Genomic DNA, 17,389 nt, shown 5'->3' on the forward strand with positions numbered 1-17,389 from the left:
TAATGTATTCAACTGAGAAATGGACAAACCATATTACAGCTTCTTTATCAGTTTTTTAAAACCATCAGTGTTCCATAGCTAGACAATATGCTTAAGTAATGGTATAAAAACTGATAAATATGAAAAATTGTCAGCTAAAAAGGTTACAAGCTGAAAATGAGTGAAGAAAATTCAGAACTAACAACATCTGTTTAGACCAAAACTTGCTTGTAAAAACTCTTCTATAGTCTTCTATAGCAGAAGCTAACACTGTCAGTGCAGATGGTATATAATAAAACAAGGGAATTGTAGCTATAGACATTTTATTATTCATCAACACAACAATGAATATGTACATGGTAAATGAATCAGGAAAAAACACGAGACCCAAGTCGGTATAAGATCACTAACCAGTTAAATATATGGCTAAGAGAACATGAGGTATGAAGAGTTGGCCAAGAAATCAGGGTCCGTAGTATGCCTTCTGTAAAAAAATAAAATCTTCCAATGCTGTTGATTGCATATGTCATGAAAACATGCTTTAGTGATTCTCTAATTGTAAATCTATATCAATATTAAATATATCAACATCTGTCCAATACTGAAAGTTTCTTTACTTTCTGTCAAAGTTGGTCACATTCAGTTTTAATTAACAGATTTTATGTAATGGTGGTCTTACTTTATGTTAGATTGGCATCATTTTTATCAGTCTGAATGGCCCATAAAGCTAGGGCACTTTCAATCAAATTGGTGCAATTTCTGTTAAGGAGATTTTGGGAAACGTCCTATTTTTTGGTAATAGTGGTCATATTTGAGAGTAGATAACCTTCATTTATACCTGCATAAAAGATATTAATATGTTCTGTGACATTTTGTCACCTTTAGTTAAGCCATTTTCTTCAGAAGTCATTTCTAGTATTTTCTGCATTTAGTTTTCATTAACCGCATCTGATGCTTTCTGTAACATTTGGTAGATTTTTGTTGCATATATTTTTAGAAGAATTTGTTTAAAGGCTGCCAATCTGATAGTGGATCAGCACTATTTATATAGATTTAAAAGCTCTTCATGCTGGGATGCTTCCTGTAGTGTTCAGTTGAAAGTTGTTAAGTGGATTTTGAAAAGAGGCTGAAAATAGCAATTGTTGACAGGCCTCAATGAATGCTGGGCCATAATGTAAGACCATTTGTCCTTATAAGCCAGCAAGATAACAATGAGAAAAATGCATGCAAATGAAACTAAATGGGAAGCAGCAGCTCCCAAGATTTCCTGGTTTTTGTTGTTGTTGGTTTAATATTACGTTTCAGTTACATGTTAGGCTACACATGGTGACCAGTTATACAGATGGTGGAAGAACCCTGAAAAATCCCCAGAAGAAAATGGCAAGCTTTTGCACAAACCCACATCTGCTGAGCCCAAGACTGAAAACCATGCCGACAGAGGCGAGATGGCAGTGAATGGTAAAGGCAAGTGCTTTAGACCACTTGGCCCTCCAGGTTCCCCAATGCCTTTGTGGCAGAAATAAGTATCTTTTAAGTGGTAACTGCAGGTAGTAGTAGTAAACCCTATAACAGCTTGATGAGTGCAAATGCCTTCATCTAATGAAGGTTTGGTAGCAATATGTCAATGGGTATTGTAATATGAGCCCAGACATAACTTGTTGCACACAAAAAACAACTAAAGGAGGTCAATCACCCAAAGGTAGTTTGGTGGCAATAGGTGATAAAGGTAATGAAATTAGAGCCCAAATACTTTCTAAGCAATGCTCAGCAAGGTATTTACTTGTCATCAGGAGCCAACAATACATAGACTGCTACAAAAGAAAATTATCAATCATTCAGCCTAAACATTTGGCCAGAATGACCTATTTTTGGTATAGATGAATTGCACCGTCTTTGGGATGCATCCAATTACAATTTTCTTATCTAGATCAAATGGGGATCGAAGATATTGTGTGTAATGAACTGATAGTTAAAAATACAAAAGTTACTCAAGTGTGAAAAATAGGCTAGTGTTTTAGTTTTGGTATGGCTGAGTTATCATCTTGGAGATGCCTCCAGATTCCAATTTTCAACAGTATTATTTTTAGGAATTTACAAAAGGGTACCAGCCCTCTCCCCCCCCCCCCCCCCCCAACATTTTAAAAGTATGCCAAACCTGGAAATAAGTGGGCTAAATAGTTGCATGATTTTGGGTCAAACAAGTCTGAAAAAGCCCATCTCTGTGATATATACTATGTCACCAGCTTACTTACAAATATAACATTATATTACATATCTTTTCAACGTTAACTAGTTTGGTACTTTATGCAACCTATCATGAATGCATTGTTCTTGTTATGCTAGACATGCACATTACACATTCCTTTATTGTTTTGTTTTCATATTTAGGAATGACCATTTCTTAGTTCACTTTGCTTCAAACACATGATTATATTTCAAACAATCTCGGCTGCTAAAGAACTGCTACCTTCATCCCAAGTCTTAAATCCAGATGCCTGATTTGGCAAAGAATAATCATCATCCTCTAAAGTTCTATGAGCAATAATCTGGATGCAACTAGTTGTTGTTGTTGTGGGGTTTAACGCCATTTTTCAGCACACGATAGGCTATGTATGGCGGCCAGTATTAATAGTGGAGGAAGAACCCGGGAAAACCCCAGAAAGAACCACCGACCCTCAAAAAGCTACTGGCAAGCTTTCTCACATATCCACATTGGCCGAATCCGAGACTCGAACCTATGCAGACGGAGGTGAGATGGCAGTGATCCGTAATGGAGAGTGCTTTAGACCACTCGGCCCCTCGGGGCCCCTGGATGCAACTAGTGGTTTAATCTATATTAGCATTATGTAAAACATGGAAGTCTTGCATTCCCACATCCTAGAAGTAACACTGTTGCAATAATTGTCAGTAAAAAATAGTGTCAAGGATGAGAGTACATGTATAAAATGGTGAGTTGAAAACAAAAATCACTCATAAATGAAAATTCAGTCACAATCACCCAAACATGAAAATTTTGTCACACAGACCTTGTTTTGGTACGAGCAAGTTACTTTCTTCTGAGAAGAAATCTCACTAATTTAACGTGTGCAAGTGAATTAGGGTCCAAGATATTAATGCTGTAACAAAAGCTGAAACGACAACAGTCACTCGAGCATGAGAAGCATGTCACATTGACGCAAATTTGGTATGGCTGAGTTCCTTTCACCAAGTTGTAAACAGAAACCAGTTTTCATGAGTGTACTTAGGTGAAACATAGTCCAAGATATTGCAAATGAAAGAACAGCTGAAAATATAAAAGTTACACAAACGTACAAATTAGGTCACAGTGACCTGCTTTGTTACACAAGTAATTTTCATCCATATACCTATTCTTATTAGTCCAGGTTAAATGGAGAAGAAAATACTGAGGATGTATTCAACAAACGGTTGATAATCAAAGGTTACTCGAGCTTGAAAATTAGGTCCAAGTGATCTGATTTTGGTATGTAAAGTTAGTATCTTGCAATTTTCACGAGTGTAGGTGATTGTTGTTGTTGTAGTAGTAGGGTTTAATGCCATTTTTCAGCACATGATAGTCTATACATGGTGGCCAGTATTAATGGTGGAGGAAGAACCTGGGAAATCTCCAGAAAGAACTACCGACCCTCGAGAAGCTACTGGCAAGCTTTCTCACATACCCACATTGGCCGAATCCAAGACTCGAACCTATGCAGGTGAAATAATCCAACAAATCAACAGGTATGTCTAAGTTACTCTTTCAGAAATGCATCCATGTAACAAATTTCATAAGTGGTCTGGGACAAAGAGGGGTTATCAAAATACTGAGAAGGAAGCATGTATGTGTGTGATTTTGATTTTTAACGCAGCTGTAAAACTTTTTCAGTCATATCGTTATGATGTCTACAGTGTGGCAGGGGAGGGATGTAAAACAATTAACAAAGAACGAACGACAGATACACAAAATGTTATAACCCCTCCAACTTCATTGGTAAGATAATAAATCTTTTAAGTTAGAGTGCCTAGTTTTAATGTGTGACACTGTGGTCCGAAAGTGAATTTCCAAGATGAATTTGGTGACAACATTTGAAAAGTTATTTGAATTAGAGCCCTGAAATTATTTTGAGATTTAACCAAAAAAATTATGTTGATCAAATTACAGCAACCCAGTTTTGTGGCATGACATGTTCATTCCCATAGTTATCCTCGGTGTCAGTTTAGTGGCAATTAATATGAAGGCATATAACTGGAGTCTAAACTTGATTTCTGAGTAATTTTAGTAAATCCAAGTATGACAATAACTATTTGTTGTTCAACACCCATCAAAACAATCACCCACAGTGCATGTTTGATGTCAATAGCACTACAGTGGGACCCATCAACCAAGAAATAAGGGTCTTTTCAAGGTGGAGAGTTTTCATTACATGAGAAGTCTGGTCTTTCATTCAAAACTGTAGTGTTTCAAATCAGACTTTCCTGTACATGTTTTCGAACTATAAAAAAAATCCTGGAATGTAGATAACAGCAAATCATATTCTTCTTTTCTGGTGTGTACTCCACAAATACGTCCCAAAAATAGAATGATCAGGTCATTCATATAACATTAATAAGTTTTACAGTCTAAGCAGGGAGGATGGCCAGACTGGCCAAGTGTCCATTACACTTCTTGAAGCAAGAATAACAATGACAGACTTTTTCTGAATACCTTTTTAGAGAATCTCTTACATTCATTTGATATTGTTAGTGAATTTACTTGACTGGAAGTTATAACAAAAGTACCAGGAAAAGCATATAATACGATCCCATTGTCTTCTATGTAAATGCTATTAGCATGGTTGACTCTAGAGATTATTGACCAATGGGTTTAAGGATCTTCAATATTTGGTCAAGGAATGGGGTCTTGATCTGAACTTACTGTGAAGAAATTATTTTTCTATTAGACTTACAATGACCATGACCTATAACCTTTAGACTTCAGAATCTATAATTTTCTTTATTATCCTAAGTGCAAGCTATCTACCATGTCGGGTGAAGCAACAAATGTTATTATGAAAAGCTGCATTTCTAAAGTCCCAATAACCTTGAGGTTTGACCAGTTGACCCCAAACACATTTAACAGCTGGCGTACATTAAATGCAAGCCCTCCACAGACTTGGGTCAAGGTACATGACCTAGAATTAAAGTTATCCAGGCCTGTGGTGTGGGACTAATATTACTGTGTGGAAAATATTTTTCTTCATTCAGTCAGTTACCTTGACCTTTCACCTTTTCATCCCAATCTGATGGGATTCTTTCTTACCCCAACTGCACACCAACCACAAAACTTTGAAGAAGGTACATGGTCAAGAAGGTACATGGTCAAGAACTGAGTTGTTTGTGTAGAAAGCATTTCCATTATGAGACAATGGCCATGGCTTTTTGAACAACAAAATTGATAGGCTTCTTTCTTAGCCAAAATGCATGCCATTCATGTTTCCAATCTGTAGATGGGGGTGAACTTCACTTATTGTGCTGAAACAAAATAAGTAACAGACAGAATGATGGATGGATTTCATAACATAGTCTTCTCTGCCTTTTGGCAGGTGTATATAACCAAGTAAAAGATATATAGGCCCCACCAGTGTCTGACAATGGACCCATACACTAAATTCAACAAAGAAGAGAAAGACGGACAGACAGGGCAACACTAAATGTCTAAAAATTGTCATGGTCTGGTTTATATGAAAGTGAATATTGTACCTGGTGCCTGAATTACAAATATACATATGATCTCTGCCAGTAAATATATACAAAATAAAATACAAACTTTGAAGTGGTGTGTCCACTAAATTCGTAGAAAGTAAATCTGAACAAAAGGGATGGTGAGCAATTTGCTTGCATAATTTATCCCCTACATTTCATCCCTACCTGATACAGACGAGTCTAGTCAAAAGTTTTACACTAATCTTTGACAAAAGTGCAAGTACAATGCCTTGTATATACATATCTCTTCAGCCACTAAACTCTGCAAGTATAGTCACAAATCACTCTATCCAACTACACATACAAGAAAGGGTAATAACTCCTACAAAATTCATGGGCGCACAGATTCATCAATATGCACATCTTTTGATGATATCCATAATACACGTATCTACCAAGTTTCATGGCAATGAAAAAAACTCTGCCATTGCAGAGCCAGTTGAGCTAATGAGATTGTGTGGCACACACTGAATTAAGACAAAAATATCAATAACTCCAACAAAGACTGCAAGCAAAATGATTAGTCAAAATGAATCATCTGGTTACAACCATAATAGCTATGAAGTTCCATCACATACAACTAGACTAACTGGATTTTGTCATACACTGCATTAAGCTACAAATCAAACAAGGCAATACATTTAAAAAGGGCAATACATTTAACAAGTTTGCAGGAACAGCTATCTGTCAAATATACACTTCTTCAAGTGATGACCATAACATTTACCAAATTTTTTTTACAACAATTGTCAAAAACTGAGGAACTACACTACTACACTAAAGCTATAAGACAAAAGGGCAATAATTCAAACAAAACTTGTGGGATGCAAAGTGTCATACACTGCATTAACCAACAATACAAAAAGGACAATAAATTTAATTAAATGATCTCTCAATATGACCATCTTTAAGTGATGACCCTAACATTTATCAAGTTTTATTTAATACATCAAAATCTACAGGATTAGTTGTGCTAATGAGATTTTGTCACACACTGTTACAAGACAAAAAGGTGATAACTTACAAAAATTAAGGAACAAAGTGATTTGTTAATATGTATGTCCTCAGGTCATGACCATAATATTTACCAAGTTTCATGACAATCAATACAAACTTGAGGGACTAGTTGTGCTAATTTACGGAGAATGGAGAATGGATGGGGAGACATGAGGATTACTGTATATCCCTATCTCTAACAGGCTGGGTATAACAAGAGGCCCAAGTGGGCCTGAGGTGGCTCAAATGGCAGACATGTAATTAAATAAAACTAAATACAATGATGCTGTTAAGAAATCTGGGTTAGTAGTATACTTTTTGACATTTCTTGGTTTTCTTTGTCCTTATTGGATGGTGTACTGGAATCATTTGTGCAAACTTGAAAGGTCTTATACAGGATGCTTTGCATTAAATTCAGTTAACTTATGTTGACTATTTTTGAGCAGAATTCATTAAAAAGTGTCTCTGTTTTTTGTGTGACAATGACTGTAATGAATCACCTTCATCTGTGTAAAATGTAATGGCCACCATTTCTGTTACATCCGGTCAAACTTTTGCAAAGAGCTGTTTGAGAAGTCTTTTTTTTATATTATTGTTTTAGCTCAGCTACTAAGGCCAAGCATAATTATATAATGAGCGAGTTCCACACATCAGGTGATCTAGCATCTAACTGAACAGCTGAGCTATTTACCACTTTGGAAATCACTTTCAATACTGATCTGGATCTGACATGAAATACAGACTTGTTATCAACAAAATCTTACATGAAATACGGACTTGTATCAACAAAATCTGACATGAAATACAGCCTTGTATCAACAAAATCTGACATGAAATACAGACTTGTATCAACAAAATCTTGGACAAGTTTGATAACAACTGCAATTCATTTATATGATACTGCTTCTGATTCGCAGAAACAGAGATTCTGGAAGCAATTTATTTTCTTCTAATTTTGATTAGACTTGGAAAATACATGTAGGCTTATATCAACAGGTTCCTTAATAGTTTGATAAAGAATAAGAACCATGCAATTTCTGATCCAATGTTTATATTATCAAAATCTCAGAGGAGTTTCGTAATGAGCAAGAGGCAATATTTGTGGTCCAGTTTGGATCAAACTTGCAATATAACCATATATCGTCAAGATCAATGGAGAGATTAATAATGATTGAGATATATGCATTCTGAGTTATCCTGTATCTGATTAGCAGGGTTTGTTACTATTGTAGATTCTATATTTCATCTAATTCAATTTTGATCAAAGATAGAATATAGGCCTTAAACAATATGATGGACGGTGAGATAAATGCATATTAACAAGGTTGTCACGCGCATGATTGGCTGAGCTTGCCATCACCCCAGAGGCAATATTTCTATTCTAATTTTAAAAAAACATGGAACAGAAGTTCATATTGTCAAGGTACCCAACCAGTTTAATAATCAGTGAGAACCTTGCATATTAATGAAGTGATCATGCATCTGATTTGATGAGTCTCCTGTTTCTGGAGAGTTTGAGAAACAATTCTGGTCAAACTTCATTTTAGACAAGTTATATTATAAGACGTGCATATTAATGAGATGGGCTTGCTTTACAAATAAGTTGCTTATCATCCTAGTGTTACATATATTCCACCATGGGTTATACCAACAATTCATTAGGAAATGTTTGCACTTTTCAGGACAAAAATTTAATTTTTGAGCACTATAATGAACTGCATCTAAACTTGGGAAGAATTACGATTATAGTGTATAGAACTGACAAGATTTTGTGTTCAAGAGTTTTTCTGTTATCTAAAATATCTGATCTTACCTACAGTAAAAGAAGTTAAGGTGGCTTGGAGCATGGATGGGTATGAGTGCAGTCGTTTTAACTATATCAGCTTGAAAGTTAGCAGTCTTATTTGCCTGAGTTTATGTCTCACTGAGTTTTTCATGTTTAAGTAAAACTATTCTAAATTCATTACTGACATTCTTATTGTGCTTTTACTCTGACCAAGAGACTTCAGTTCACTTTCAACCCATTGATCCAGGATCAATTACATTTTAACACATCATATAGCAAGACTCCCTTAACTAAATGAGCATTGTAAAATATGCTTCCCACTGCAGAATAACTGATCATCGTTTATCAGCCCAAGCATTTCGGTCAACCATGCATCCATTCATTTAAACATCATGATGTGGCAACACTTTTACTGAGGACTAACAACTATTTACACTACTTTTTGGAGCCAACCTCTGATCCAAGCACTTTTCAAGATACCCAAGCACATTTTAAGACCATGGAAACCAGGTAAATAATACGTGAAGTCTGGGTAAATGATCTTGCCTCTGACTGGCTGAGCTTGTTACTTGTACAAAAATAATATTTTAAAAAGTAAATAAAAATAAAAAATATACCAAGCTTAACACTGCTTTCTTTCAAAATGTAGTCATAAATATGATTAAAAACAATGATATTAACACCTCATATTGATAAATATACTTGCCAGTTATAATTTCTATCTGCAGCTGCATCAAGTTTAAAGTGATTTAAAATGCTGTAATCAGTTGCAAAAAAAATGATTAAATTTAGATTGCTCTTCAGACCAATGTAGCCTGATGTAAAAAAAAATATAATTCCTTTTTATATGGAAACCAGCACATATTTACCACTTCTACATCCATTTTACTATGAAATAAATGAACATCTATATGTAACAAGTGCACTGAGTAATGTCAAGTCATTGTTTAATCAATAAAATATCTTGTTTTGAGTTCAAAACATCAGTCACATATGACCATTGGTGACTGAGTGGTGTCACATTATGTGAAGCATGCTTTTAGCAATTCCAGAATATGGAGTAACATAAAAAGTGGCAAACTTACATACATATAAGTAATCAATTTAAAATCCAATAATGTCTGGCTTGGCTCACAAAAAGTACTACCAGTAGTCCAAATAGAATAGACACTATTCACTCCCATGATATGCATTTCCTACTGTTAAGTATTTTGTGGATTTTTTTTATTTAAGCAAAGTCTATAATATATCTCAGCTGCATAATTTTCAAGGGCTTAATGTCCTGGCTTCCTAGCTACATCAGTCTTTTCTCACATGCAAATATGGCTCTGGACACCATTTGTTGTTTCTGGTGGGTCCACCTGGTCAATGTCAATAGTAGATCCTACCTCCTGTTGATTGGGATCTAAATTTCTCTTTGGCAACTAAGAAGAACTGGACAATGTCAGCAAAAGTATTATATTCAACAGTGGGACCGTTTTCATCAATTTTTATCTAGTGCTGAACATTGTCAAATGAGTTAAAATGTCTCCATAATACAGCTCCAGCTTCTTCAACATCCTCCATGAATCCCTTAAAATCACAATCCTACTAGCAAAATAAGCTTTCCTTTTCCGACACATCTTGACTGCGTGATTAAATGTGCTTATTCATTTATGAACACTGATAAGACTAACTCACTTTTAAATCTGACACTTATTTGTTTGAATAAACCTTATTTGTAATGTAGCAAACATTATGCAAATGAACATCTATCACTTTTGGGCTGTGCTGCAACAGATTTCTGAAAGTGGCGGCAAGTTCAAAAGACATGCTGCTAATACTTTCTGTGATCTGTTTTCAGGTGTCAATAAACAATGGTTGACAATTGGCTGGTCTTCTGTATAATCATTAAGCTGTGGTTACAGAGATCAAGTCACTGATCTGCTGGGGTGGCTTTACTGCTAAAGGCAAATTAGTCATGTAACTTTAGCCCATTACAATAGTTGATATGGACTGTGACAATTACAGCCTAGTAGATACATAAGCATGTGTGTTCAATTAGTGATACAATATCTAACTTGCCTAAATACAACAGTGGCTGATTAGAGTTAAACTGTGACTTTAAAAACTGGTAATGTACAAACCAAGTTGTTTTTTATGTAACGATTTCAGCTTATTGATGGCCAAAATTATTATATAACTTTTTTTATTATAATTTTAATAATTTTGATTGTGGGGTTCATAGCACTACTGCATTATATCCGGAATCAAATTATACTGAAGCAAGTTATAATGTAAGAGAGAGAGAGCTATACCAATAACAACTTGTTGGTTTCTGTATGAGGGGTAGAATTTGAACCATAAGAGTGATAAGTAAGAATATTTGTGCTTTTCAAGTTTCCATGCAATTATATTATAGTTGTCTAAGTCCAAAGCCTTCTTAAAATCAAGGTAATTATATAGTTCCAACCCATTCTCATTTGTCCATAGCTAGCAACAATTCATCAACAAGTTTTGTTAGTGCAGACTGACAGGAGTGGGTCTGTCATGATCCAGACTGACAGGAGCAGGTCTGTCATGATCCAGATGGACAGGAGCGGGTCTGTCATGATCCAGACTGAGATGGATGAACTAACTCATACTTTTAAAGTAAAACATAGATATTTTGGGAGACAAGTCTTTCAAGCAGTTTACGTTTGTAGGCAGAAGAGTTACTGGTCTTTAGTTATCTAGAGTTGATTTCTGAGCCCATTTTATAACTGGCATAATCTTAGCCTTTGACTGAAATGGGAAGATTTCCTTAGAAATGCTCTGATTACTTACGTAGGTTAGAGATGGAACAATATCAGCACATTTATTTAAAATGATTGGACTTATCAGATCCACTGCACTTGATTTCTTAGAATTTAACTTTTACATTTTACTTACAACATCTTTACATTATATAAATGGAATAAAAAGTAGTATGTTTACAGGAATTTGTGACATAAAATCTTGTAACTTTTTTTCCCATTAGTATATGATATGTTAGGCATTACATTAGTTACATTAATGAAGTGCTCTTTAAACAATATGATGCATATCATCAATTACGTTCCAATCAATTATTAGTTATCTGGAATCTTGCCGTTTCTGTTTCAAGAAAATCATTCAGAAAATTCTAACTTAAAGTACAATCCATTTACAAAGTTCGGTAGAGTTATGTGGAATAAAACTAAAGTTAACAGGAAGAAACCAAAATTGACAAATGTACAGATAATTAAAAAAGTATTGTTCTGCTCCATGATGATCACCTGTCAATATAGCTTTTAACTTGTGTAATTCAAACAAAGTAATATCAATAAGACTCGTTACCTTAGAAATACTGTACTATTAAGTATTGGGTACTAGAAATTAATGTCCTGAACAAAATATTGGATTTATTATCAATGGTGAACAAAGTGGATATTCAAAATAAAGAAAAACAATATAATAATGAAACAATGTGTATTTATATATGTTCTGAAACACAATCACTCTTCAGTATGTTACAGCCACATTACCTCATCAGTTTGGGTTTGTTATTATCATTATTAAGTGTTCAGGACAAATTGCTCCATTCACTCATCCCTGCAACATATACTCATCCCTGTCATCACTTTACTCAACAGATTACACTTGACCACATCACCACTTACAATAAAACCATGAAAATATTATGTTCTGAGTGAAGACACAAGGTCTAATATATGGTCCATTACATAAACATAAAACAAGGTTTACAACTCCAGAAACTTATTTTTACACCTAATCCAGGATTTATTTGACATTTTTAGAAATGTAGGCATCATATTAATGAGAAGTTGTTTTGTTTCTGAATGAGGTTTTCCACATGTTTGAAATGAAATGCCATACAGTTGTAAAATTCTGTGAATTTTCCACGGGTCAAAGTGTTATATTCTGCTAAGAATAAAGATATTTTCAGGACTGCACAGCACTGTCATGCCAAATCAAAGATGCCAGCAGTTATTTATGTAAGTATTTCATTATTTTTCTCACACAAAATGTCACTAAGTTACATCTAAGAGAATTCCAACTGCAGTCTTCCCTAATGTTTCTACTCACTAATCAGTTTCAGTCAAATCTCCATTGCTAAAGAATGACTCAAAGCACGTATCAAACTCACGAGTCCTGAGTGGTCAATGTTCCACCTAAATTAAGTTCAAACAGCTATTGTCTCAACAGTATGTGCTTTCTAAGTGGATAACAAAGGTATGCATACTTGGTGGAAAGCAGCAGACAGACTTAAATGCTTCAATAAGTTAGCTTCATCTTTCTTGAGAAAAGTAATTACATACTTATAACAATATTTGCTAGTGTCTTCACTTAGCTGTGACGAAGTGTGTATAAAGCAGTAGTCTGCTGATCTGGGACAAAAGTAACACTGACGAGACAAAATATCACAACAATTTTGACATTCTCTTGCTCTGAACACATCACAGGTCTAACTCATCGTGATATGTGACAGATTGTTGGAAAGGAAAGTTTCTCCACACTAAAATAATGCACAGATTACCTAATTGTGTGACTGTAATTGCAAACATCATGAAGAAATTGGGTACTTGGTCTAAAATGTCATTTTTCAATTATACAAACCTTGTGCCTTCTTATATGTTTATACATGCGGCCATGCACATGAAAGATTTTAAACCCCATTTTCACTCGTAATAATATATTCATAATTTGGACCCATTTCAGTCCCAAGTTTGCATTAGGTATCTGTGTCAACAGGTCAAATGCAGAATTGGCTTCCTTTGCAACATGTCCTCAAATGATAACAACTTGGGTAAAATGGACAAAAGTGATTGATACGACATATACCAGATGTTAAGCAATGTTGAACGTCTGTGCTTGTTAAGTTATCAAATACACTTAGATTTGTTCTCATGGTGCAATCTCCATCAACTTGGTTCAGGGATGAGTAAGTGATACAGATACTCAGCCCAGGCAATTTTACCCATTCAGCACAAGCAAGTGGTTTTCCCAGTAATTAATTTTTTTTTATTTGATTAAAAACAAGAGATTAAAATGAAACCGAGATCACTGAATTGGCTGACATCTACCTAAAAGACAAATGCAAGAGCAGTTTGTCAAGAAATCTAATAGTACGATACTTTCTGTACAAATTTCTTTACAATGCTGTTGACTGAAGTTAGAAAAATTAGAGATTTTCCTGCTTTTGGTATTTTCATTTAAAGCACATAAGCATAATTTGTTTAATAATGAAAGGCCTTTATGTCAAGATGGTTTCTGTCAAATTTGGTAAAGTTCTACTAATTGCCACAATTTGTACAAACATGAAAACCATTAATGCCAGGATCTTGTCCAATTTTGTCAAATCTGAATGGCAAATTGCCACAATTTGTACACACCTGAAAAATGCCAGGATAGTGTCCAATTCTGTCAAGATGGTTTCTGTCAAATTTGGTAAAGTTCTACTAAGCAAATTCTACAGAGTTTCAAATTTTTCTTTTAGCAATGGCAGCCATATTTGAATGGCAAATTGTCACAATTTGTACACAAATGAAAACCATTAATGCCAGGATCTTGTCCAATTTTGTCAAATTTGAATGGCAAATTGCCACAATTTGTACACACATGAAAACCATTAATGCCAGGATAATGTCCAATTTTGTCAAATCTGAATGGTAAACTGCCACAATTTATACACATGAAAACTGTTAATGCCAGGATAATGTCCAATTTTGTCAAATTTGAATGGCAAACTGCCACAATTTGTACACACATGAAAACTGTTCATGCCAGGATAATGTCCAATTTTGTCAAATTCTGCTGCGGTTTTAGTAACAACAACCATATTTAATGGAAGAAAGTTATCATTTGTGTAAAATTAAAAGCCCTTGGATGCTTCCTGTCAAATTTATTAACTTCTGTCAAGAGATATTTTTTTAAGAAATTCATTCATTTCAACACTTTTCTAGTTTAAGTAATAGGGGCATATCTGAAGCTCTTCATGGCAAATTTTTTTCTAAAATTTGGTAAAATTATGTTGAGATATTTTTGTTTTAGAAACCATTTAAATATTTTTCTATTTATAGTAACAGCAATCAAATCTAATAATGAATAAGCATCATTTGAATATATCTGAAAGGCCCTTATGCCAGGATGTTGTATGTCAAGTTTGGTTGAACTGTTTGAGTGACTGTTGAAAATAACAGGCACATGACAAATGATGAATGCAGGGCTATACCATAAACTCACCAGGCCATATGGTCAGTAGAGTTAAAACGAATACACACAAAAATCACTTAATCAATAAGCAAAAGTTCCTTTAAGGAACTGACTCCATTCAAGCTGAAAAGAATTTCCAGTAGTCAAGGTAAGACCATTTCATCTTTTTACCAGTAGAGTATTGAAACCACCAATGATTTTCTTGAGAAACTCCAGCATACCAAATTTGGCAACAAAAACATTGTTACATGACCGAGTTAACCTGTTCACCAGATACATGTAATTACATGATTCAGGGTACTGTTCATCAGATATTACCATAAATTTGATTTGATAAAAAATCCATTTATACTTGATGGTGTTACCATGCTCACAAGCTAGTGGAGCTTAAAAAACTCAAGTCAAGCCCTTTGACTTCAAAATCAGTGAGTGCTATCATCTAGTTCAATGGAATGCAACTGAATGCAAAGTCTGGTCAAAATTCACTTACGTGTGTAAAAGTTATTATGTTTGTAAGCTCCATGAAATACAAAAATGCAAGCAATGACCTTAGACTTGATCCCAAGGTCAATTAGATCTGGTTTTCAAAACATTTTACAAAAAAAATATGGATAAGCTGGTGGTCAGATCTGTGCCATTTTTTCTTTCAGAAGCAATTAAATATTACAAAAGGTATTTTTCAGAAAACTCTGTCAATGCCTTCATTTATGCAAGAAGAATAGTTGACAGCTTTTAAGGTGGCAATGCCTAGTGGATATCGGAAGGTGATTATGGTGCCTAGTGGATGTCAGATGGTGATTATGGTGCCTAGTGGATGTCAAATGGTGATTATGATGCCTAGTGGATGTCAGATGGTGATTTTGCTGCCTAATGCATGTTACATGAACGTCATTTTCATTGAGAACCAGCAACATAATGCTATAATATTGTTTTGGAGAAAAATCCATCAATAAGACCAGTTGTTTAGGAGAAGCCATATATTTAGAGAGACCATCAAGAAGGTCGTATTGGATGTTAGATCAGAATTATTTTAATATACTTATAGCAATATTAGTTTTTCTATTTAAATGTTGTCATGGCTATCCATTTAGGAAAAGTAGTAGTTCTGGGATGTCACAATAGCATCAATTTATTTAGGACCAAAGAAAACTAGAGCAAAGTGTTTTAGTGAAATCAAGAGGGGCTGTAATAAGACTGTCGATATGCACCATTTTCATTTTTTTGACCTACATCATAAAGTCAAATTCCACTCATCAGAAGCTACATGGGACAACATTTAGAACCAAGTAGACATTATAAGAAGCGTTTCAGTGAAAACCCCATATCAAAAACACCATTATTCATGATTAGTGATAACAAGGTTTTTAAGATGGCCACAATGATGGACATATTGGAAGTCAGATCAACAACAGTTTAATTTAGAACCATCCAGAAGTCCATCATAAAAAGTCCTTTAGCGGAACCTCATGTTGATGCAATCATCCATTAATAAGTAGTAATAACAAGATTTTCGATATGGACACTGTGGCAGACATACTGAGTATGTGATCAGTACCATTCTCATTTAGGACCAACTACACAATAAAGTCATTCAAAAAATTCCCTTTATTAATGACCACACATTCAGCACGAGCAGCAATACAAATTTTCAAAATGTCCAAACTGACAGCCATTTTAATCAGCACTGTTTTCATTTTGACCAACTGGATATTGTAAGAAATCTTCTGTAAAAAAACCCATATTGATATGATTGACTATTCTGAAGGAATATAAATTCTAAGATTTTCATACTGGACATCAGATCAATTCCATCTGCACTGAGGATCAATTAGACATTTTAAGCCTTCAGGAGACTCTCCCCATGTCCATATGTCTTTACATTCAGGACTAGAATATGATCCTCAAGGGGGCTGACACTGCAGCAATGCTAGTTGTATAAGTCATTGTTTTGAAAACTGTCAATATGACCATCATTTAGAAGTGGAGATAAGATGACCTATATGTTAGTCAGACTGGATTTCTGAGTAGTACCATTTTTATTTAGGACCAGCAAGACTTTGGGATCAATATTTGTGTAAACCTTCAAATACTTTAGGAATAATAGACAATGAACAACGAGCCATCAAATAAGATCTTCTCGTCTATGACAAGAACAGCTAAAAAGCAAAGGAAAAGTACAATTCTGTCTTTTGAAGACAAGTGTCCTTTACACAAAGTTATATTATATTTAAAGTGTGTACATTCACACAATTTGTATAGTCCTCAAAAAGATGTCCTCTTCTACTGATAAAAATGAATGACTGAATTATCTAGGCAACATTTTGCCTCCAAGCTGCCAAATGTCATTACTTCAGACTTCAATTTATATGAACATCTAGCTGACCTTTAAAAATGAACTTGTGGTCAGAGCTAACAATGACATCTGTTCTATACAAATTTTAATTTTACATAATTTTAAACATATACTAGACATCCAATATAGGATATGACTAAATTAAATAATTCTACTTTAAAACTAACTAAAATGTGATGGGAATATGTAATTATATGGCAGTAAAATTACTGCAAATAAATCCATCCACTACATGACCATCTTTATTTTCACTGTCTGTATTCCTGCTCTCGGGTTGCGAACTGACTTTTTATTTCCCATCTACCTTGGATCTGTGGTAAAAC

General features: G+C 34.6%; 1 protein-coding gene across 1 annotated transcript in view; it reads right to left on the reverse strand.

The window, feature by feature from the left end:
- Nucleotides 1-285: 285 nt before the first annotated feature.
- LOC149774326 (uncharacterized) overlaps nt 286-17,389 on the reverse strand; it is a 69,100-nt gene continuing 51,996 nt past the window's right edge. Inside the window, exon 6 of the mRNA XM_089945444.1 lies at nt 286-17,377. Coding sequence (XP_089801570.1) covers nt 17,367-17,377 — 11 coding nt within the window. The 3' untranslated portion in view covers nt 286-17,366. The remainder of the gene's footprint in view (nt 17,378-17,389) is intronic.

The sequence above is a fragment of the Sinohyriopsis cumingii genome, unplaced genomic scaffold, assembly GCF_028554795.1.
Source record: "Sinohyriopsis cumingii isolate HCF-2022 unplaced genomic scaffold, ASM2855479v2 utg000349l, whole genome shotgun sequence".
NCBI lineage: Eukaryota > Metazoa > Mollusca > Bivalvia > Unionida > Unionidae > Sinohyriopsis > Sinohyriopsis cumingii.